The 23,258-nt window shown below is 41.9% G+C and overlaps 1 protein-coding gene across 4 annotated transcripts in view; it reads left to right on the top strand.

Annotated features, from left to right (window-relative positions):
- Nucleotides 1–19,031, top strand: part of CNTN6 (contactin 6) — a 126,842-nt gene extending 107,811 nt beyond the window's left edge. For 3 of the 4 annotated variants that reach the window (XM_032120986.1, XM_032120985.1, XM_032120984.1), the window contains 12 exons: nucleotides 1,272–1,399; nucleotides 3,469–3,644; nucleotides 3,994–4,111; nucleotides 4,919–5,077; nucleotides 5,170–5,319; nucleotides 8,861–8,931; nucleotides 11,094–11,328; nucleotides 11,839–11,954; nucleotides 13,181–13,367; nucleotides 16,785–16,897; nucleotides 17,615–17,783; nucleotides 18,481–19,031. In XM_032120986.1, coding sequence (XP_031976877.1) covers nucleotides 1,272–1,399; nucleotides 3,469–3,644; nucleotides 3,994–4,111; nucleotides 4,919–5,077; nucleotides 5,170–5,319; nucleotides 8,861–8,931; nucleotides 11,094–11,328; nucleotides 11,839–11,954; nucleotides 13,181–13,367; nucleotides 16,785–16,897; nucleotides 17,615–17,783; nucleotides 18,481–18,599 — 1,741 coding nt within the window. In that variant the 3' untranslated portion in view covers nucleotides 18,600–19,031. The remainder of the gene's footprint in view (nucleotides 1–1,271; nucleotides 1,400–3,468; nucleotides 3,645–3,993; nucleotides 4,112–4,918; nucleotides 5,078–5,169; nucleotides 5,320–8,860; nucleotides 8,932–11,093; nucleotides 11,329–11,838; nucleotides 11,955–13,180; nucleotides 13,368–16,784; nucleotides 16,898–17,614; nucleotides 17,784–18,480) is intronic. The other variant, XM_032120987.1, reaches the window with a different exon arrangement.
- Nucleotides 19,032–23,258: the final 4,227 nt, after the last annotated feature.

The raw sequence follows: 23,258 nt of genomic DNA, 5'->3' as shown, positions 1-23,258 counted from the left end.
CAGTGGATTTTTTTGAATGTAAGGAAATGTGGCATTTGGGTGCAGATCCTCTGATGCCTGTTACGGACTGAGTTTAGTGTCAAGAGGAGATGCACATAGAGACCCTGACTCCATTTCTATGGAAATTCCAGGACCTTCATGTCCTAAATTTCCTTTAAACTCAGAAAAAAATTTGTTCAAGAAGTTCCACGTTTACCAGGTGCAGCAGGTGGATGTTGAAGAACTGGGAAAAAACACTCCAAAATATTACAGACTAATATTTTCTGACCTAAAGTTCATTGCTAATTCAGCTTTGATATTAAAACCCTCTACTTTTAGATGTGTGTTCTGTGTGATTCTGAAGAAAAACCCCCAGATCCTGAAGTCCTGCCCTTGTATGTGACAGCAGAAGGGTGCCAGGCACACAGTGACAGCTGATCCAAGGAAATCATATCCAATTCTTGTCCTGACTTACATCCCAAAGCATCTCATTAACACGAAAAAAAATATAAGAACAAGCTTAAAAATGAAATCTGTCCATAAGAGTGGTCCCGAATTTACCACTAAATGCAATTTTCCCAATACTCTGCAAACTGATATAAAACAACTCAGTGACTCCAAGGTGGTTCGAGGGCCCTGTGAGACAGTGATGGATTTGATTTGGCTCCTTGGCTGGTGAGGTGGCATTTGAGCATCTCAGCCAGTCTGATAATATCTTTTAATAATCCTGACACAATTCCATGGGCAGCTGGGCTCACACACAACCTTATCTTGGCTTAGGAGCACTGGGATCTGTAAAAAAAAGCAGAACATGGTAAAATAGAACATAAGTAAGTAGCAAGTTGAGTCTTTCGACTTTTTCTTGAGACTCCAGATTTTGTTGTAAGAAAGTCACCTGGAAAAGTGAATGACCAGCCCCAGTTTGCCAATAAAACATTTCTAATATAGAAATTAATAAGCAGCAGAGGTGAAAATTGGTTAACACGTGTTCAGCTTGCTGGAGAAGAGAAAAATCACAATGGAAATGTTTAAATATCAAAAGCAGCACTGCACTTCTGTTACTGTGCCTCTGCCAGACGACTCTTCAATTTCTATTTTTCTACTGTTGCCCAGGAAAGTTGTGGATTCCCCATCCTTGGAGGTGTCCAAGGCCAGGTAGAATGGGGCTTGGAGCCACCTGGGATGCTGGAAGCTGTCCCTGCCCACAGCAGGGGATGGGATAAGCTTTAAGATCCCATCCAACCCAAACCATTCTGGGATTCCATGATTCCATTTTGTTTGTTTTTCCCCAGGGTGGTGTTCCTGGAGGATGGCAGCCTCAGGATCTACAACATCTCCAAGGCAGACGCTGGGATTTACACTTGTGTAGCCACCAACCAGTTTGGAGCTGCCAGAAACTCAGGGAACCTGATTGTGAAAGGTACTTCAGGGTTTCCTTCTTTTGTAGAGCGAGATGAGTTTTAAAGTCCCTTCCAACCCAACCCGTTCTAGGATTCTCTGATTTGAATTTGTAACTTTTTTTCCTTAATATCCTTGTTTTCAGTACTATCAGAATGGTTGCTGTAGCCTGAAGGATGGCCTCCTCCCTAACTTTGCATCTGGCAAAAATCTTTTTAATATTCACCTTCTGACAGAGCAATTAGCACTGATACAGTTCAGAGTGTGGCCTGAGACAGTGCTGCAGCACAGCCAGCAATGAAAACACCAAGAACTTCAGGGTTTCAGCAGCTCTGACTTCATTAAGCTTCTATCCCCTCTCACATGTCCCATACATGGCAGCAATATGGGAAAATCCCACTAAAACATGAGAAAAAAAATTATTTTGTTTGGCATTTATGAAGTTTATTAAAACACCGAGTAACAACATGGTATAAAAATGATCTTGTTTGCAGGGAACATTTGGTTTTGTTTCCCCTCTGGAGAAGTTTGGGCTGTTCAATTATAGGCCTCATTGCTTCAGCATTATTTTCAACTGAAATGTCAGAACTTGGGAAAGCATAGCTAATGTGCAAATTAAGTTTATTGCTGCTCATCGAGTTGTTTATTCTTTGTGGGAGAAGTCTTTATTACACCTCCAGCACTCACAACATCTTCCCTCTTTTCTCCTCTGGAATGGGATTTGCCATATAATGTATGTTGGCTGTTGCTAAGCGAGATGGATGGATAAGGCAGAACCAAGCGCTTTTAAGAAGCTTTTAAAAGTATTTGAGGTGGAAGTTTTGAGTACAAGTTCATAAAAGAAGCAGCAAATATCACCCAGGTGAACATTCTGCATTAGTGGGGACGAGGAGGATACAATGAGAAGTGCAAGAGGATGGGAACACCATAATAAATGAATTTATTTTTTGTTATCACTACTAAAAAACACACCTCATGCTCAAACCCAATGTACTTCTCAAAAGGGCAGTTTTCAATATTTATTTGGTGGAGGTAAACAGGTGCCTGCCAGTAATAAAGGAGATTTCTTATGATAACAGCAGTGTTCAAGGCCAGGTTGGACAGGGCTTAGAGCACCCTGAGATGGTGGGGAGGTGTCCCTGCTCATGGCAGAGGTGGCACTGGGTGGGGTTTAAGGTCCTTTCCAACCCAAATCTTTGCAGAATTCTGTGATTTAACAATCACTTAAATTCTGGAGTTAAGCTGTGATGAGCACTGAACTAACACAGCTCGTGCACATTTCCTTCTCCTCCTCTCACATTATTTTCAGAGCATTTTAATATTGCTGAAGAGATTCTGCTCTCATTTTCTACATGGGTCTAAATTCTCAGCACTTTATAACACTTCCATGCACAAAAGCTTTATTCAAGGGAATTGCTTACAACAAAGTGGTTGTTATCTCTAATCTCTCTGCCAGTCATATCAACAAAAGTGAAGCCGTATAAACCCATTTCTTTCCCCTTCAGTGAGCTGATACTTCCCTTCATGAGAGCTGCAAGTTTGGGTTTCGATCTAATGGATTAAAAATGATCAAATAAATTATTTTCCTGCCTGGGAACATCTTTGAAGCTGTAATATGAGTGGTGCTGTGGAGTAAATTACCGCTAACATTAATACAGGTTAAGGATGTCAATGTATAAAGTAAGTGGAGATGAGCAGCAATTTTGGTTTTGCTGCAAGTTTTGGCCAGGAGAATTCTTCAAATCTTTTTTTAAGAGTTTTTAAGAGAAATCAGCACTTTTCAACTGAAATCATAATTATTGATTATGGGCTGTATGATGTAATATAATTTAGGGGGTTCCTAATATAAATATAAACTAATTTAAGGTGTTCCTCTCACAACTGCTCACTCTCAGGCACACAACTCGGTTGTGGGGCTGGTGCTGCCATAGGAGTGGTCTAAAATCATCACTGGATTAGAGAGAATTCCCTTTATTACAGAACATTTGGGCCAATTTGAAATCACTTCCCAAATGGTACAAAACTCCCTCAATAGCTGCTCTTTTTACAAGCATTTTAACAGAAAAGGATCTAATTTTTTTGCCTCCTCAGAAAGGACTGTCATCACTATTCCACCTTCTGACACGGATGCAACAGTTGGAGAGAGCATTGTCCTGCCCTGCCAGGTGTCCCACGACCCCTCCCTGGACGTGCTGTTCTCGTGGTCATTCAATGGCCAGAGAATTGATTTGAGCAGAGGAATCCATCACTTTGAAAGGATTGGAAGAGTGAGTTTCCCCAACTCCTTAATGAAACTCTTTGCCACAGTCTTTACACGACATAAATGTTTGTCATAATTCCTTCCTCGCTGTTTATATGCCTGGCAAATCACTGTTTCTTTACAAGGGCTGCAACCATTTATTTTTCTTCCCTAAATTTCATAAAGGCACTTGAGTTATTTGTGAAGCCATAATAAAAATGTCCCCATGAAAGAAACTGATGATAGCTATGAATATTTTAATTTAAAAGCTGAATTTTTTATTAATATTGAGCAATTTATTAAAATGCCCAGTATGGAAAGCATGTTGTGAGTGATTAGTTTGGGGGTTTTCTTATTTTTTTTTTGTATCTCTCCAGGAATCTGCTGGGGATTTGATGATAAGAAATATTCAGCTGCATCATTCTGGGAAATATGTGTGCATGGTGCAAACTTCTTTAGACAGTCAATCTGCCACAGCAGATATAATTGTGAGAGGTATGTCTGTAAGGGAGACACACACATCTCCTAGAGGAATTAGGAATACTTAACATCAGCTGCTGTTTGAATGGCTCCTGGCATATCAATTCCACATCTCAATAGTGAAATGTTTCATATCTTGTACTCTTGGCCCCAAAATTGTGGCCAGCATGATCCTGGTGTTCAGCCAATCCAGGGAAACCTCTGCAGTCCTGCTGTGGTCTATTTGCAAAATTTTCTGGCCACACCGGTCAGAGGGAGGTCTTCTGATCTCAGCAGTGTTGTCGTTTCCTCCAGGAATCTCTGGGTCACTCTGCAGGCTGGGAAAATCAAAAGACCTCATTCCTTTCCCCTACTTGGAGATAATATGAAATAATAATTTCTAACTCAGTTTTTTACCACCAGCAGTGAGGAAATGCTGTCATGGGAGCAGATCTGTAAGCCCTAAGAGAAATCAGGAATCTGTGTAGTGCACCATCCTGCATTCTTCCTGAACCTCAGTTTTGATTAAATTCAGTAGGAATTCTCAAAATGTTCGATGGTTCAACAAAAGACAACATTGGGTGCCTTTCTTTGTCAGACACAAAAAAGAAATCATTCCTTTGTTTGTAGTTTTCATGTTAGTGACATCAAGACATTAATTTTCCTGACTCATAAAAATGTAATCCAGGCGTGGAGCCATCATTTTAGGGATTGTGCTGCTTTCATGACACTGCAGCTTCATGAATAATTCCTCTGACTTGAGAAAGTAAGAGTTGCCCAACCCATTCCAGCAGTGAATCTTCTCTTCCCAATACCTTCCTCTTAAAATGCTGATCGTGTCAGGCCCCCCAGGTCCACCAGAAGATGTTAAAGTTGAACATGTTTCTAGCACGACTGCTGGGTTATCCTGGAAGCCTGGAGTAGATAACAACAGCCCAGTGCAGATCTACAGTGTGCAGACCAGGACTCCCTTCTCGGTGGGATGGCAGGCGGTTGCCACAGGTAAACAATTCAGGAGCTGTCTTGGATTTTTTGTTTTGTTCATACAATGAATTACCTCAAAAATCCATTGTTGGTGTCACAATTACCTTTAGCTCCCGAGGTCATTAATGGCAGGACTCACAAGGCCACAGTGGTGGATTTAAGCCCCTGGGTTGAGTACGAGTTCCGGGTGGTTGCCAGCAACGGCGTTGGGGTTGGGGAGCCGAGCAGGCCATCAGCTCTGCTGAAAACCAAAGCAGCAGGTAAGGCCCTATTTTCTGCCAGTTTTTTCCCAGCTCTCAACTGTGGGGATTTCACTGCAGCAGAGTCACTCACTCCTACAGGGTTATTTACCCAATTCCATAGGCAGGGAGCCTTCCACAAGAGCACGTTACTGGACGGGGCTTGGAGCAGCCTGGGACAGTGGGAGGTGTCCCTGCCCATGGCAGGGGTGGCACTGGATGGGCTTTAAGGTCCCTTCCAACCCCAACCATTCTGGGATTCCATGATAAAAGCTGGAGTTAGCCTATGCTCCTCCCTTTGATATGTCCCAACCAACCTTTCACTCAAGCAATTGGGGAGAACACCTTTTGGTCTCCCAATTAAATCCAAGTTTTTACTGTGCTCAGGGACTTTCACAGGAAATGATAACTCCACTCTCTGAATATCCCTTGGCTGCAGAGGTGTTTGATATCTGAGCATCAGTAAGGAAAAGGATATTGGCTTTAACTTTGGATATTGGAGGAAATAAATCCAAAGCCCGGTGAAGCCAGCAGCTTCCACTGACTCCAGAGTGGGATCCTTGCTATCTGTCTGACCTTCACTCTTTTATCTTCGGGGACTTGGAACCTCACGGGAAGCTGCCTCACTCTTGGGTGACCAACACTGTCAATCCTTTGACCTGCTCAATCTGGTACAATTTATTTGCAGCCCAAACCTTTGGTTTGTTTTATGTTTCTCGCAGCCCCCTGCTTATCAATTCTCTCCCGCCTATAAAATCAGTATTTGTAGGATGGAAAGCAGTAAAATGGAAGCAGCTTTTACAATCCACTTTCTCTTCTCTATTTATCTCATTTGCCAAGCTCTGAAGTTTGGCAAGCTGCATTTCAGGACAGAACTCAAAATACAGTATTGTACATTATACAGAAGAAAATACAGGTTTTTTAGAACATGGAATCCATTTGTTTCTGGGAATAGAATCCCAGAATGGTTTGGATTGGTAGGGACCATAACGACCATCTAGTCCCAACCCCCAGCACCTTCCATAGAAAGTCAGACTTTTAAAATTTCCCAACAGAGTATCTCAAATAAATATTTTCCATTACATGATTGATCACAAAGCCCAAATTAATCTTGAGAAGGTTTTTGTTGCTGTTACCTCCGTGGAGCTTTGCAAAGTGGGAGATTCAAAACCAGACACTCAGTGAGAGCTTTCATCTTCTGAAACTTTTATTTATTTATTTATTAGAGGGATTCACAAGAGGAGAAAGAAACAATAAAATTATTGTTATTTATTATGGCAATAACACAAGGAAGATTATTTCCTTACAGCATAGCTCTGAAGTTTAACAAAAGGACAGAAAGACTCGTTTCAGGTTTTAGCTGCTCACCCCCTTCACTGCTGTAAATTCTGTCTCAAAACATTACAGTGTTGTGGGAAAATAACAAGTTATCCTAATTTTTTAATCAGAATGGGGAACTGAAGTCAGCAGGATGGTGTGGACAGCAAATGCCTGGCCAGGAAAGGGTGAATTTGAGCTCCACTGTTGTAATAACTATTTTGCCAGCTGAAATATGAGCATTAGTAGGTTTGTGGATGCAAATGAGCCACTGTTCTTTTCATTAAAATGGAGCTGAGAATTAATTCAGTCTCTGTTGGTGCACTCAGCTGTAAATTTTCATCTGTTTCTCAACTCTGACCCAGCTGAAGCTCTGCTGAGCAGCAGCACAAAATTTACCCCGTGCAAATGTAGTAAGTACTGAACACATTTAACACATGAGCTAATTGAGCATCAGTTGGTTCATGAAACAGTGAAACACCGGGCTTGAAAGTTTGTTTTGCCATTTCCATGCAGTTCTTGTTAGTCTGAAATTATTTGCCTCTGATGTGCCCAAAGACATTGATTGTGATTGACAAAAATGAACAGCTCTGCGAAACCCTCCAGGAGAGCCGGGCTGTTTGCACTTGCACTCACTTTTATGGCTGCACAGCAAAATTATCCTGCAACTCCTCCCATTTCTAGAGGATGAAAGCAGATAAAGATTTATACATGGACTGGAATCTGGAAATGATAATGAGTTGACTTTAATTTCTGTGAACTTAAGCACTGTTGCTTTTATTGCCACCCCTGGAGCTGGGCTAATGCATTTATCAATGGGAAGGACAAGCAGATATGTCAAGGCTTGCCCAAAATCTCTGAAAAAACCTTCTGAGATGCAAATACCCCACCTATTTCTCACCCTACACATCAGCTTTTCAGACAGTGAGAGCTGAAAGAAGGCAATGACAAAACAATCTTGAAATTTCTAAAGAAAGGGTTTGGAGATGCGCCAGTCCAAATGTCCTGTAGAGAGTTCCTGTCTCTGCCCATTCCAGGGATGTCCTCTTCTCTTATACTTCCCTAGCAGCTGAAAAAGAATGTGCTATGGCAGAATCATTGAATGGTTTGGGTTGGCAGAGACTTTAAAGAAGAAATATAAAACAAGAGGAAGGAAATGTTGATATTTTCTTTGCCTCTCCACCATGAGCCCCTTCAGCCTCAACAAAGTTCCCTGATCTCAGTCCTGTACCTCTGGTGCCACACACCTGGGGAATGCTGGAGAAACCCAACCCTAATCAACCAACTTTTGGACACTTGCACTCTTGGGAGAAGGAGAAAAGCAAATTGCGAGTTTTGAATTTGCTAAGAAAAACATACAACCAATTAAAAAAATTAATATATTGCTCCAACAACATGTTTACTGAACAAATGCATAATTAGTAAATCAGTAGTGTTGCAGCTACAGTCTGAATGGAACATCATTTTGCCAATTAGTTGATGAGGCATAATAATGTCAGATACTTGATGCTCCTAGTTCTTTAATTAATTTTTTGAACCAGGGTACTCATGTATCAAACGCATCTGTGGCTTCAGCCTTAGAAAACGTGTAAACATCATTTCAGTTAATTTCAAACGGGCTGCTGTGCAGTGTAATCCCTGTTCTACCTGTTGACAGGCGGAATAGCTGCAGGTGAGGTAGGAAATGCTCTGATCATCCATTTGGAAAGGCCTCCAAGGTAATCAAGCCCAGCCTTTGGCTGATGACCACCTTGTTCAGAACTGGACACAGCACTCAAGGTGTGGCCTCAGCAGTGCCCAGTGCAGAGGGACAACCACTGCCTGGGTCCTGTGGCCACATTATTGCTGATCCAGGCCAGGTGACCTTGGCCTTCATGGCCACCTGGGCTCATGTTCAGCTGCTGTCACCACCGACCCCAGGCCCTTTTCTGCTGGGCCACTTTCCAACCACTCTACCCCATCCTGGAGCTCACCATGTGGCTGTTGTGACCCAAGAGCAGTACCCTGCACTTCACCTTGTTGAATCCCACACCACTCGCCCCAGCCCATGGATCCAGCCTGCCCAGATCCCTCTGCAGAGCCTTCCAGCAGAATCACACTCCCACCCAACTTAGTGCCCTCTCTGAACTTCCTCTGAACTTCCAATCCCTTTGTCCAGACCATCCACAAAGACATTAAACAGGACTGGCCCCAGGACTGAGCCTTGGGGAACCAGCTGCAAACACCAACATCTTTTCTTCTCCAGTTCCTGTGGTGGCACCAATGAACATCAGTGGAGGAGGAGGGGGCCGCTCCGAGCTGGTCATCACATGGGAGGTAACTCTTAGCTCAATTAACCTCAGCTGTCTAATGGGGACGAATCCGTGGGTGAAATCACAGCTCTGCTGAAATCCAAAGGCTTTCGGTAACTGTCTTTGGTGGAGCCTGGATTTCACCCTGGATGAGGAGAGCAAGCAGCCTGTAAGATATACAGAAAGTTTGCTGTGTTATAAGGAACAATTTATAAAAATAAACAGTTTAAGAGGCATGTTGTAAAGATGTTTAGAAGTCTGTATAACCCTCTTATCTCCATTGTACAGGAGGTGCTTAACACACTAATCTGCTTGGCCATTTTCTGCATTTACATTTTTCCTACTTTTGTTTACATGTTCCCCATTCTGGAACACTGTGCTGACAAGACATATCCTATTATGCGTTAAAGGAGATGAGCCCTTTAATTCTCCAGCACTCCAGCGAGAGCAGAGAATACACATTTTCAGAGCAGTTAATACCAGACAAGTTGCAAAGGGTGAGTGCAGGTCATTTCAGAGAGTAGAAAGTGAGTGCTGTGAGAAGGAGCCTCCTCTTCTAGCCTCCCAGCAGCTTCCCACAGGCACTGGGATAAAGGCAGCGAGCCTCTGGCAAAACCTGGGAAGTGATGGGGCAGCTCCTTGGTCAAAATGTCAAAAATCAGATCAAGAGAAATAAAAAAAATCCCCAGTAGATAAATAACACTGCTGATGTTTTCCCCTTCCCGTGCTGCAAACAGAGCAAAATTCCACTTTGCCTGAACTAAGTTTTCCTCCATCTGCACCTTTCACTCTTTTGTTTCATTTTCTCCTCTGCTGGTCTCCTCTTTGGGAGCAGAAGAACATGAAAATTGAAAACAACCTGAGTGATCTCAATCAAATTATCCCATTGGACTCTGTAGTGTGTCCTGAAAAACAGTCATAAGAAATCCTAATTATGGCCAGCTAACAACTCTGAACACAACTCTGCAGCTTTCTGTGATGAACTCACTAAATGTCTTGATTAAATCTGAGGTCACAGAAGCCTCAAAAACAAATTAAATGCTCTAGAAAGTAGCTTGAACTCTTATAAATCCCCAGTGAGCCACCATCCCTCACATTTAACTCTCTCAGGACTGGAAAAGAGATGGAAAGGGTAATATTGGGGAATTAATGTTTTTAAAACACTCAAGGAAAGACATGTTATAAATGTTAGGGGAGGCTTATTATCATTATTTTTATTATTAGAATTGGAAGGAATTTATGATGAAAATAACAACATAAGTGCCCTGAAATCTTCTGAGGTGCTTCCACGTTTTCCCCCATCATCTCACACTGTTTGTGCTCCCAAGAGTTTGCAGAAGAGGTTGGAGCCAGGACTCAGCTCCTGACCCTATTTCTGCCTTTTTGCACCATTTTTCATACCTGCTTTTCCATGCCCCTTCCTTTGATGCAAGTATCCGAAATAAATGCAGTTTTACTGAGAAACACTTCCTTCTTCCATGTAATCCTGGTTTTGTTTCATAAATGTCCTCTTGCTTTGAGAAGCCAACGTGGAAGTATTTTTATCTCGTGAAAAACCAAACTTCATGCTGGACACGGTGTTGCTGTAATTGCCTTTTCAGTTTGAGCCTTTCATATGTATCTTGACATGAGATTTTATTAATAGAAACATTAATTTTGCCATGTTGACTTGCTGGAACATTTCTGTTCTGAAAACTTAAATAAGAATATGGTCATGCACTCGAGGCTTTCTCTTTGCTAAAAGAAAATACATCAGTACTGTACTCACAGGCAGGCAATTATACAACTGACACACATTTCTTTGTATACATTTGTTCTTTTCCAACTCTTTTTTTTCCTTTAAAATCATTTATTTAAAATTAGCATTCCTATGCCCCTTTGGGGGAAAAAAAATCTACAAGCCACAACTTGTACTGAGTGAAATGCTTTTTAATTTTGCAAACTTCATGCTTGAAAGAGACAACTTTAATGGAGCTCATCAGATCTTTTGTTTCTAAATTGATTGCCCCAATAGATTTATTGTTTTGATTTTTATTTCAGTATTACATTGACAGATGGGGCAAACATTATTATCTTCTCCAAGGCACAGCCAACTAAATCAATACCACTAAAATATAGTCAGGGAATGAAGATTCAGTTAAAACAGTGGATACATGCAAATCTTTGTTGACTGCCTTGTCACCACAGCCAGTGTCAGAAGAACTCCAAAATGGGGAAGGTTTTGGCTACATCGTCATGCTCCGTCCCCTTGGCTCGACAACCTGGACCAAAGCTGTGGTGGCCTCGGTGGAATCCAGCAAATACGTTTATAGGAATGAGAGTATCACACCCCTCTCTCCTTTCGAGGTGAAAGTTGGTGTCTACAACAACGAGGGAGAAGGGACCCTGAGCTCCATTTCCATCGTCTACTCGGGAGAGGATGGTAACACAAGTTACTCTTAGTAGTAATGGGTGTGCAGCAGCAACAGGTCCCAGATATGATCAGGCAGACCTCACAGGGGTATTAAGGACCCTGCTCAAACCTGCTCATTGAGTATTTATAACAGACATGAGGCAGGGGGTGGGAAGCTGAAGCAAAAATGACAAGGGGTGGATTTTCAGAATGATTTTCAGTAGAGGGCCTGTTTCAACTAATTTGTCCTCAAGGTGCTCCTGCTGAGTGTGTTGGGAAAACTGGGAGACACTCGAAGGTGTAGCTCTCAGAGGGTTTGGATTTTCAGACCACTCAGTGCAGCCAGTCTCTAAAAATCTGCCCTAGAAGACAGGAAATGATCAATTTTGAAAGGTTTTGCTGAAGTTCCACCAGAAGTGGAGAGTAAAGCTCATGGTTACAGCAGGGGCTCTTCCTGCTGCTCCCCCCAGCATCTCCTCCCCTTGCACTGTCTCTGTGACCACAGCCATGTCCCAGCAGCTGTGTTTTCCTGTGTCCCAGAGCCGCAGATGGCCCCGGTGGGAGCCTCGGCGCTGAGCGTGTCGGCAGCGGCCGTGGAGGTGTCCTGGCTGCCCATCCCCTGGAACCGGCACACGGGCAGGGTGCTGGGCTACGAGGTGAGGGGCTGGGCTATGGGGTGAGGGGCTAGGCTACTGGATATGGGCCTCTTACACCTTGAAGGTGTCCCTTTCCTGTCCAGAATCCTGTTGCTCCTCCTCCCAATCAACAAACAGTTGCTTCCAAGTCAACAGAGCGTGGAGCTCTTCCCCTGACTCTCATTAACAACATCTCACCGGAGATGATCAGGCAGATTTACAGCCTAGAACCGCAGCTCTGACCCAGACTTTTTGTGCTCGGATTTGGGGACAGGCACATGTGGCACTTCTTAAAGGACAGGGCACGATAAATGTCCTCCAGTGCTACCCGGAGCTTGTGCTGTGGTGCACTGAAAGGCTTTTAACTTCTCCCTCCTCTTAGAATCATAAAATCATTTAGGTTGGAAAAGATCTTTAAGAACATCAAATCCAACCATTAACTCAAACTTTTGAAGAGGGCAGTGGTGGCATCCCCATCCCTGGAGGGGTTTAAAAGTTGTGTGGATGTGGCACTTGGGGACATGGTTTAGTGCTGGACTTGGCGGTGCTGAGTTAATGGTTGGACTTGATGATCTTAAAGATCTTTTCCAACCTAAATGATTCTGTGATTTTATGTTTAAGCAATGTCAGATATGATTCTTGGGTATTTTACTTGCACAGCAAAGCAATTTCTTTTTTCTTCTTCTTTCTTTTTTTTTTTTTTTAATTTGTAGATAAGAGGAAAAAAGTCAATAAAACTTTAAATTCTGTCCTATCATTGCAATGTATAAATGAAGTTAATAAGAGTCATGTACAGTCCACAAACCCTCCTAAATCAATTATGCACTGAAAAAAAAAAAAACCAGGTCTAAATATGTGTCACTGTATCAAAACTACAGCCAGGACACAAAATAATTAAAAACCTCTTAGACGATTGAGATAAATGTTCTTTTGTATCTCTTAAGGTTTTCTTTCCTTGTGTTCAACCATAAAACCAACAAAGCTTTTATCATTTCTCACCTTATCAAAGGTTTCCTTCTGGACATCTGTAAATTTAAGGATTTCATTTAGTTCCTTAATTGGGATTCAGTCTCTGAAATGTTATTGCTTCCCTATAAATATTCATGCCTGGGTTTACATCCTGCTAGATTGGAGTACAAAAAATCCTGTATTCCTCAAAATCTTCCTTGTCAGCATGTCTGCTTCCCAGCCAAGCCTCTAATTGCTGGAAAACAATGAATTGCCTGTTCCTTGTCCTCGCTTTTCAGGTTTTATACTGGACAGATGATCCCAAGGAAAGCACAGCTGGGAAGGTCAGAGTCAGTGGGAATGTGACAGCCAAAAACATCACGGGACTGAGAGCTAACACGGTGTATTTTGCAACAGTCCGAGCCTACAACACTGCGGGGACAGGGCCCTCCAGCACCCCGGTGAACGTCACCACCAGAAAATCCCGTGAGTACTGGGTACAACATGTGCCCCATATTCCCACCTGGGACAGGCACATTCCAGCTCACTGTGACTCATCGCTGCCAAACGCTTCAACAGCAAAGAAAACGAAATCCTAAATTGCTTCATAAATCACAAAACAAAATCTGAGGCTAAGAAGTTTCCTCTTGTCCCAAATCAGTGCCCACGAGGAAGGATTTCTGTTTTCCTTGGAATAGCAGCCCCCTTGCTTTCAGGGGATTTCAGGGAGATACAGAGTCAATAAAGGAAGGATGTTCCACAGGTCAAACGAGAGATTTTGGAGTGAGGATGTGTTGGTTTGGGGGTTTTAAAGAAAACTGCTGAATGCACCAAATACAGAGGGGTTTTGAGACCTCTAAACTTTGCACTGTGGAGGGCAGAATAAGGGATGCATTGATATCATTGCAATTTAGTCATTAATTTTTTTATTTAATACTAAAAGTAAAGCCCTCTGCTGTTTTGTTTCCTTGGACTATATTTTCCCAGTAAATTACTGATCACCACTTTACAATAAAAGGGGAATATTTCTCCCAAGTTTCACCAGTTTTCCTCTTGTCTCTGTGCTGTTCCATACCATTGCTCCAAGTGCAAGATAGGAACAACTGGTAGAATGAATTGACTTTTAATTGCCACAAAACCAATATTTAATGTAAATAAAACAATCAAAAATAAAGCCAGAAAATATATTTCTGAAGGGCTCAAACAGGACCCATCCCTGCAAGTGTCCAAGCCAGGTTGGGCGGGGCTTGGAGAAACCTGGGGCAGTGGAAGGTGTCCGTGACCATGGCAGGGGATTGAGTGAAATGAAATTCAAGTGCTTTTCCAACCCAAACCATTCTATCATTCTGTGACTTTTCTCACAGTCCATTTTTCAATGGAAAAGAAATTCATCTCTGGGAATTTTTCCCTCTATTCCTATGTACATCTGTATGAAAGACAAGTTAAAGACATGGCAGTCAAATGACAAAACATAGAAGGAATAAATTTGCTTTTGTTTTACATCAGCTTTATCTTCTGTCAAATTCAGGGTTGTGCTAATGGCTCATTTAAAAATTAAAGTCAAAATAACCTTTTTAATATTTAAATATATAGATTAAAATTTCAAGCTCTGTCTGTGGAAGATGCAAGCACTTGCAATATGAGAAGAGATAATATGTCAAGAGAATATAAACAATGTGCATCTGGAGCAGGAGATGGAGTTCCAAAGTAATAGCTCTGTCTTCCTGCTCAGCATCCAGCATTCCTGCAGTGTCCTGCTCATCCCATTATTGCAGGGACTCAGCAGAGCTGAAATGGTCCTTCTGCCAAAGAGGTGCAATTCTGATTGAAATGTGCTTCTCTAAGATCCATGTAAGGTCTAAGGTGGCATCCTGGTTTAAGTTAAAAGTACTTAGGGAGGTGGAATTGATGTCCTCAAACCATGGACATGGCTCCATGAGGAGTTCTCTTTTGCTTCTTTAACTACATGGCATGGATTTTAGGAATTTGTTTTCCCCGTCCTCTTCCTCTTCCATTTCATCTTCCATTTCCCCTTCCCCTTCCTATTTCCCCTTCCTGTTTCCTCTTCCACTTCCCTTCCCTCTTCTGTTTCCTCCCTTTTCCTTTTCCTTTTCCTTTTCCTTTTCCTTTTCCTTTTCCTTTTCCTTTTCCTTTTTTCTTTCTTTCTTTCCTTTTCCTTTTCCTTTTGCTTTTCCTCTTCTTTTTCCTTTTCCTTTTCCTCTTCTTTTTCCTTTTCCTCTTCTTTTTCCCTTACAAATAAATACATATACACATGGAATCCATCAATATTACAGATAGATATTAGAAATACTTGCATGGGTAAACCTCAGCTCAGTACAGCAACAAAGCCAGGTGTTACCTAAGCCATGACAATAACATCAGCATCTCAACAAACTTAAGCAGATATTTGGGATTTCTGTTTTTCTTGACAGCGTTGATTACAAGAAATTAATTGAGGAAATAATCTGCCAGTCTTAGACCTGGAACTCTTTATTTTTGCTTGCAGATATTCCTATGGATTTGGGAAAGTGCTGTTGCCACTCATTCCAGTTTTTGGTTGAAAAAAAAAACCCAGATAATTTTGTTTTACAGATCCTCCTGTGGTGTTTTTTCATCCCCAAGATCATGAGTTAAGATGGCTTTAAATTTCTATCTCAAAAAGTTATGGACAAGGCAGTAATTCACCCATTTCTGAGTGATTTCAAACCTCTTCAGAGTGCACAGCCAATGAAGTATTTGACATCCTTTGCCTCTTGTGACTGTTTTGTTATCCAATTCCTTATATAAAATATTTCCTGAAAGCAACAAAGAGCTTTCAAGCCATATTTAAATAAATTTGCAGTTTGATGTATGTGAGAGTTGATAAATGTCTTCATAATGAAATGAATCCTTTCCAACAGTGTGGCTGATGGAAGGACATCCCTGGATATTCACCTGGGAGCTCCTTCAACACCTCAATCCCTACCAGTGGGATGGATTCAACTTCTCCAAAGTCATGAGGCAGATGGATATGAAACAGCAGGGCCCATCAATTTGTTTTATCTCTGTGGGAAATGAAAGGAATTGTCACCAAATCAACTGTTCCTTCCAAGTGACATCCATTAATCACCAACATAGAGGGGGGAAGAGAAGGATCCCAGAGTTAAGCAATTTAAAGTCCAGGCTGGAATGTGTTTCTCCAAATCTCTCCTCTTTTTTTTACTTCTGTTCCAATCCTTCTTTCCTGTGCCACCACCCAGCAGGGCTTGGGAGGAGGTGCCATGGAACAGGAGAGAATGTGCTGGCCTAAATCCGAGCTCCAGTTCAAAGGCACAGTTCCACCCTCACATGTTCACACGGGATTCGATTCCAGTCACTTGTAGGCAAATTTTCAAAGTCCTCGCACTTAGGCATAAAAAGCCTTTGAAAAAGCTGCTCTCAGCCTATTGTGCTGAGAATTTCTAAAATCCTACAATGTTTCATGGTGCATCACATGGAGACTTTCATGTGAAGCTCTTTGTAACCTGTCCTGGCTGATGGAAATCGTGGCTTCTGTAGTTCGCTCTCGGATTGAGCTTTTTCTGAGATCCAGACAGCAAAACATCCCCTAGGACATGGAAATACAGAGAGGAACAACATTTTCCTTCCACAAAATCTCTCAAATATAACTTGAACTGTCAGACAGTGTCAGGCTGTGCCTAATTTTGCAGATGAAGTCTCACAGCAAGAGGGTCTGTGCTATGAATAGATCTTTATTCTGACTAACACCAGAGCAATGACGGACTGGAAAATGGTTTTTTACTCTTTTAGGTTTGAATCACCCAAGCGTTTGCTACTCCCATATCAGCAGCTCTTTCAGCTACTCCATGAAAATTAGTATTCAATTGTATCTCATTATTATCATCATCTTTTCTTTTTTTAAAGCACCAAGTCAACCTCCAGCAAATATTGCCTGGAAGCTGACAAATTCCAAAATCTGTCTGAACTGGGAGCATGTGAAAACAATGGAGAATGAATCGGAGGTGCTGGGCTACAAAGTAAGTGATTTCTTTACCTCAGTAATCAGATATCTTGGTTTCAATAGAGGTGCAAACAGGGATTGAAGAAAGGCAGGTGTTCGTTACCTGGAAAATGGTGAGTTTCCTGGATTTATTGGGATGGTTGGCTGATGTTTATGCAAATATTCCTTCAGAGTAGGACTTCATTGTCCCAACACAGGGACTCTCTGTCCCCAAACCTGGATTTTTCTTGTCCCCTTGTAATCTTACTTACACATCTTGCTTTCACATCTCCAGGGAAGGAGTTTCACATATATAGAAGAAGTAGAGAATAGCTTTTTAAGCATTAAAGACAGTCATAAACCACATTTAAACATTCTCACTCTCTGTCAATTCATAAATGTACCTTTAGAACGGAGACTGGAAGATACTCACACAAAGATCTATGTGAATGAACTAAAAATCACTCCCATAAATCTCCTTCTAGAGGAAATAAAAATGTATTTTAAAGTTCGGTTGCAGTTCAGGATTCTTTGATTATTCTTGGGTCCTAGGAAGCCACCTGCTGTGGTACCCACACCAAAATCCTACAGAATTTATTCCCCTGTTTTAAATTGCTTTTAATCCCCTGCAGGATGCTGAGAGTGCTCAGAAAACTTTGGGACGCAACAGAAGAATCTCTCAGCCCCCCAAAAAATCCATTAAAACTTAAAACTAAATGAAATAACTCTTGTTTCCCAATCCCCTTCTGCTTAGATTCTGTACAGACAGAACAGGCACAGCAAAGCCCATATCCTGGAGACAAACAACACTTCAGCTGAACTCCTGGTCCCGTTCGAAGAAGATTATCTCATCGAGATAAGAACCGTCAGTGATGGTGGCGATGGCAGCAGCAGTGAGGAAATTAGGATTCCAAAAATATCGAGTAAGTGAGAGATTTTTTTCCCCTCTGAATGCTGTTGCATAAGAAGAAATCTGTGCCTCTAAGCACAACAGATTCCCAGCCTTTCCCTTGCCATAGGTGTCCTCCCTCCTGGTGCTTTTTGGTGCTGGCTCCCATAAGTTCGTCCCCGATACTCTCACATTCATTAAAGAAGATTTTGCTCCACACCTTGTTTTTAGTGCAGGTCTCCACTGCCCCAGCCTGCAGAGCTCAAGGAAGGACAGAGGAAGCAGATTTCTTGTGAAAGTCAAAGAACTCACACATAACATGGACCTAAATCTGCCCTGGAGCTGCTGCTGGGACAGAGAGGCTCAGCCCTGACCCATGGCTGGGGTGGGGTGGTCCAGGGTGCAGCCTCTGCTTTCATAAATAACTTATTATTCATGGGAAAGGGAGCATTTTTATAACATAAATATATTAAAATATATAAATTTATAATAGTTTTGCAACCAAATAGTCAAAATCCTCTCAAAGAGGATGGTCACAGGAAGGGTGGGGAGCTGATCCAAAACCCTACTCCATGGAATGGCCACTGCAACTTAATAAACAAATAAATGGAAATAACATTTGTGGATAATGTTTCATTTTGAAAATAGAACAGAGATTGCTGTTAAGCTAAAATGCAAAGAAAAACTAATTTTTGACACAGATCTACCTCTGTCTGTTTATACTTTTACAGGTTTAAGCTCTGGAGCAGTAAAATTATCCCAAAGGATAAATCATGCATTGACATCTGGGATCCTGCTGTTGAGTTCTTTCCCTTGCTGGTTCAAGCAATGCTCAGCTGTGGACTTTTAAAAATAAAAAATGTAGATTTTATCTTAATTCCTCACCATAACCACCATTCCTGCTAAAGAACAACACTGGGGAGGGGGAGGGAGGTAGAAGTGGTCTATCATTAAGAAAATATTAGGTATCAATATTCCATGAATTTTTAAAACCAGGCTTGGAAATGAAAGGATAAATCAAATCAACATGCATTAATTAAATGGAGCAGTGCCAAACCTAATTTGGGATTGGCACGTGGGTGGTCTCAATGTTTTTCCAAGGAGTTGTTATTGGAACAGCAGTTTAACGGAATGTCAACCTGTGCTAAGCTGATACCACCGAGGGAAGAAGAGATTTAAAACTCTTGTGATGTGGATATTATTTATCTTGTGTTCTTCAATGTAACCTGTTAAAAGAAACCCCACTTTCAATTAAATAAAAGCTATTTGTTTACTTTTTGCACTTGTCTGTATTAGAGGAGGTGTCATAAAATGCATTATTTGAAGTGCCCTGTGCTATTTTCTGCAGAAAAAGGGGAATTTAAATAAAAGGAGTCCTACAGACTCCTGGAATTCCATGGAAAAACTTTCAATGACATCAGCAGGCCTTGAACCAGAGCTGAAAAAGCAGCACCTTTTACACCGTCAGATATTTTGCCTATTCTCAAAGGACTTTTCCATGCAAGGACTGTTCTGATCAAAAAAACTTGCAGAGGAGCTGAATATCTTAAGGGAGATTGAAATAAATCTGTCATTAAGCAGGATCAGCTGGTCTCTCCTGATTTTGTTATTCTTTGCTGTGGCTTGAAAGTGAAGATTCATCTTTGGGTTGGGCGTGAAGGTAAATGAGAAGAACATTGATTTTCATCATCTTGAAATATAAATAAAAGCAGCTAATTAAGCCCTGCAGTCTCCTGAGTCCCCAGAATGACAAATTAAACACCAGAGTTTGGCTTTCAAGTCAGGAGATGAAGCTCAACACTTGAAGCCACGCTCCTGCCAGCTCGAACTGCAGCTGATAAAAGGTGTTTCTTGCCTGATGTCATAACTGGGAAATCTTTTCTTCCTTCTCTCTTTGCTCTGAAGTTTATTTTCTTTTCTCCACTGTCAGATCCATGTTGTATCTTCTTTGTAAACATTTTTCACTACATAGATAACCAAATACCCCAAATATTTTTAAAAGGAGGACTGTTGGAATGGGGGTGAGGATGTGTCAGCACATGAATGAGTAATAGAAGCTCATGTGTGCATGAAAATCCTTCAAAGAACACATTCACCGTGTCTGTTATCCACGGGAATATGGATTCAGAGAGGAAGCTCCAAAGCTTTGGTCCCTCCTCAAGGTCCTGCCCAAACCAAACCTTGCTCTGATTCTCTGATTCCTCACAGAGCCCACGGGCTGGGCTGGCAGAAAATAAACTCCAAAATGACAAAATCATTGCAAAGCCCCATGGTAGAGAATGATGTCCAAGCAAGTATCACCTCCCAGGATCATGGAATGGTTTGAGCTGGAAGGGACATTAAAGATCACTTACAGCTGGCAATGTTCAATAACCCCCACACTGAATTCAATAAAATATTTTATAGAGGTCACCCCTATTTGGTTTTGAAAGAGCTTTTTGCATCATCCCTTCCCAGCAGGTCTCCAGCAGCACCTCTGGTCACTCCCAGACCTTCTTGTGTCCATTAAGCAATGGATACTTTTTATTTACCTTCATTAAACTGAACTTAAAATTCTTGTACTTCATAACATAAATGGAATTCTTTGCTAAGTTTACCCAAAACATCTTTTCATTCCAGCAAAAAGGGATTTTCTGCAGAGCAGTTGGAGCTCAATAGAAGGTGTGAGAGATGCTTAATTACAGGGAGGCTCTGGAAATAAAATGCCACTATTAGAAGTCTGTCCTCTGGGATTTCTACAAAGTTCCTAATCACAGGAGTTATTAGGAAGAGGTTTAACACAGCTTTCAAAAGAGCAGAATGCTTTAGAAACAAGTGAATGTGCTATTAAAAATCCTGATAATGCCTTAATGAAGTAAAAACATTTTTCTTTGCGGTGGAAGAAAGCAATGAATCACTTCTGCAGATTTCTTCTCATTTCTGTGCAGCACCGATGCTCTTTTCTCACTGTAGAAGATCCAAATCAGGCTCTTTAACCTCGGCATTTCTCCATCTTGCCACTCCCATGGGATCAGCCCTTTTCAAAAAGGGGACAACTGAGGAATCCCAGGAATATCAGTGAATCTGTTCCCTTGCTGAGCTCCCTCGGAGATGGGGTTTCCAGGGTGAATATTCTGCCTCAGGAGCAGAACTAAGCAGCCTCAAGGAGAAAAACTTTAAATGCAGCTCCTCCCATCCTCCCTAAATCACTTGTGCGGAACTTGTGCAGGTTCATTTTCTCTCCTTCAGCTCCCCAGTCCTTTTTTTGGTGTTTCACCAGGACGAATTGAGTCTGAGCTGCCCAAAGCACTGAAAGTCCAGCTCTTTTCATGTGAAAATGTTATTAAAGCAGCTGATGCTGAAATGGAAAGAGTTCACATGGCTGGCAGCTTTCATTAAAAAGAGAAGAGAAAGGGTCAAAAAAGAGTTTTGTCACTCAGAGTTGCAGGAAAACCCTTGGAAATAGGAACAGCATAAATCCCCTAAAACCAGAAGTTGAAATGAAAACAACAGAAAAACTCTGCAGTGCTCCTGATTTTTAACAGCCAAGAACCTGAATTAAAAACCCCATTTAAAGGTGCCCAGTAAAGGGAATTTTGGGCCCAGTCTTAGCAGATTTTAGAGAAAATCACAGACCAGCCAAAGTTTTCAGATAGCTGGAAAAATAATACCTATTTTCTTTTGATAACCTAAGCAAAGTACCAAAACATGAAAGAGACTCACAGTCAGGGATTTTCATTTTGAATTTAACACATCAACAAAATATTTCTCCATGAAAAAAGCAATTTTGAGCCTCTCCAAATGTTTCCGCTCACTCCAAGCACAATGTTTCTTTGTGATTTACGAGCATTTAAACTTTATTTAATGTCTTCTCCCTTCTTTATAGGGCAATTTTTGAATAGGAATGCCAAGAAATGAAATAAAAGAGCCCATGTGTGTTATTGTACCAGCCCCTAAATCAACATTATCCTGGAGTGCAGAAACTCCCTCTTTTCTGTGGGTCATTGGAATGCAGCCCTGGTGACGCCTTGACACCGAGCTCTAAATCACACTCACGAACAAATGTGTTGTAAATGTGCAAAAAAGATTTTATTAATATCTGCCTGTGCCTCAGTCGCAGAGAATTTCCCCCAGTGATTTGCAGGGCCCCTGTGGAGGAGGGGATTAACCTGCTCACGGAGGTTTGGGGACTCACTGGGGTGTTGTGGGCGGTGTCAGGGGATCCTGGCTCCCTCTGGACCCCCTCCATGGATTTCTGTCTGCTCAGGGAACACAAAAGACATCCGAACTTGAATAAACCAATGTGTTTCTTCCCCTCCAGCACTGATATTTCCAAGATATCATCCCCCAAATTTGCCCTGGATGTGCCCAAGGGCTGCTGCATCTCAGTGCTCCTAAAAATGAGGTTTCAAGCGCCTCTGTAGGTGTAGCCACAACGTCATGGAAGAGCAGAATCCTGGAACAGTTTGGGTTGGAAGGCACATTAAGGTCACCCAGTGCCACCCCCTGCCATGGCAGGGACACCTCCCACTGTCCCAGGCTGCTCCAAGCCCTGTCCAACCTGGCCTTGGGCACTGCCAGGGATGTTTTGGCCTTAGGATGGAGCAGTTTGAGGGCTGGTGGCAGTCACAGAGGACTGCTGGGCTATTCCCACAAGGATGATGAGCTCTCCCCGGTGCAGGTAGGGCAGGACCTTTCCCGCTGTCCGTGCATTATTCCTGCCAAGGAGTGGCCCAGCCTCCCTCCACTGAGCTGAGTTATTTTCCATATGCTCCTTCTGCTCCTGACTGAATTTATGGAAGGGACAACATCTCCAGAATTGCTCCCATCTGAAAATGTAAAATAATGGCAAACGATGCATTCAGAAATATCCACCTAAAAATTTAAATAAGGTTCCACAGACTTCACACAGAGTGCCCCCGGCCAAATCCAGAGTCTAGGTAAGGATTTGACATTTCTCGCTCTCTGGCCATTATCTAATCCCAAAACTGGGGGAGAGGGTGGGGAATCAGCACTATTAAAATAGCCTGTATAAAATCTTCCTTGAAAAAATTTACCATGAGGAAAGGTCAGTTGGACATTTTGACAGCACGGTACAATGAGGGCCTCTAAATAGCTCAAATCACCCAGGCTTTTTTATTAGGAACTTCTTTTGTCAGTTCCTAGCACTTACTACTTGAAAATATGTCTGAGGTAGCAATTAAAATGTCATATTAATCATACTGCTGTGCATTGTTTCTTTACCTGGCCTATTTTCTAGACACCAATATATTTCAGTACTGAAAACCAGCTACAAATGTTTGTCATCTTCATGGAATGAGCTGGAATAATCCTGAAGTGCTAAGGCATCCCAGAAGGGCAGAAGTTTTTTTGTAAGGTGTGTTCAATAAGATAGGTGGAATTGTTGCACTTTGGCCATCACCTCCTAAAAATTGTTTTTTCCCGATCACCTTCAGTGAAGTGTCCAACAGAAACTTTCCTCATTTATGTACCTGCTTGTCTCCTTGTGCTGCTTTTCCAGCCACATTCC

This window comes from Corvus moneduloides, chromosome 11 (genome assembly GCF_009650955.1).
Source record: "Corvus moneduloides isolate bCorMon1 chromosome 11, bCorMon1.pri, whole genome shotgun sequence".
Lineage (NCBI taxonomy): Eukaryota > Metazoa > Chordata > Aves > Passeriformes > Corvidae > Corvus > Corvus moneduloides.
The sequence above is the reverse complement of the archived record's forward strand: the minus strand, read 5'-3'. Positions and strand labels throughout refer to the sequence as shown.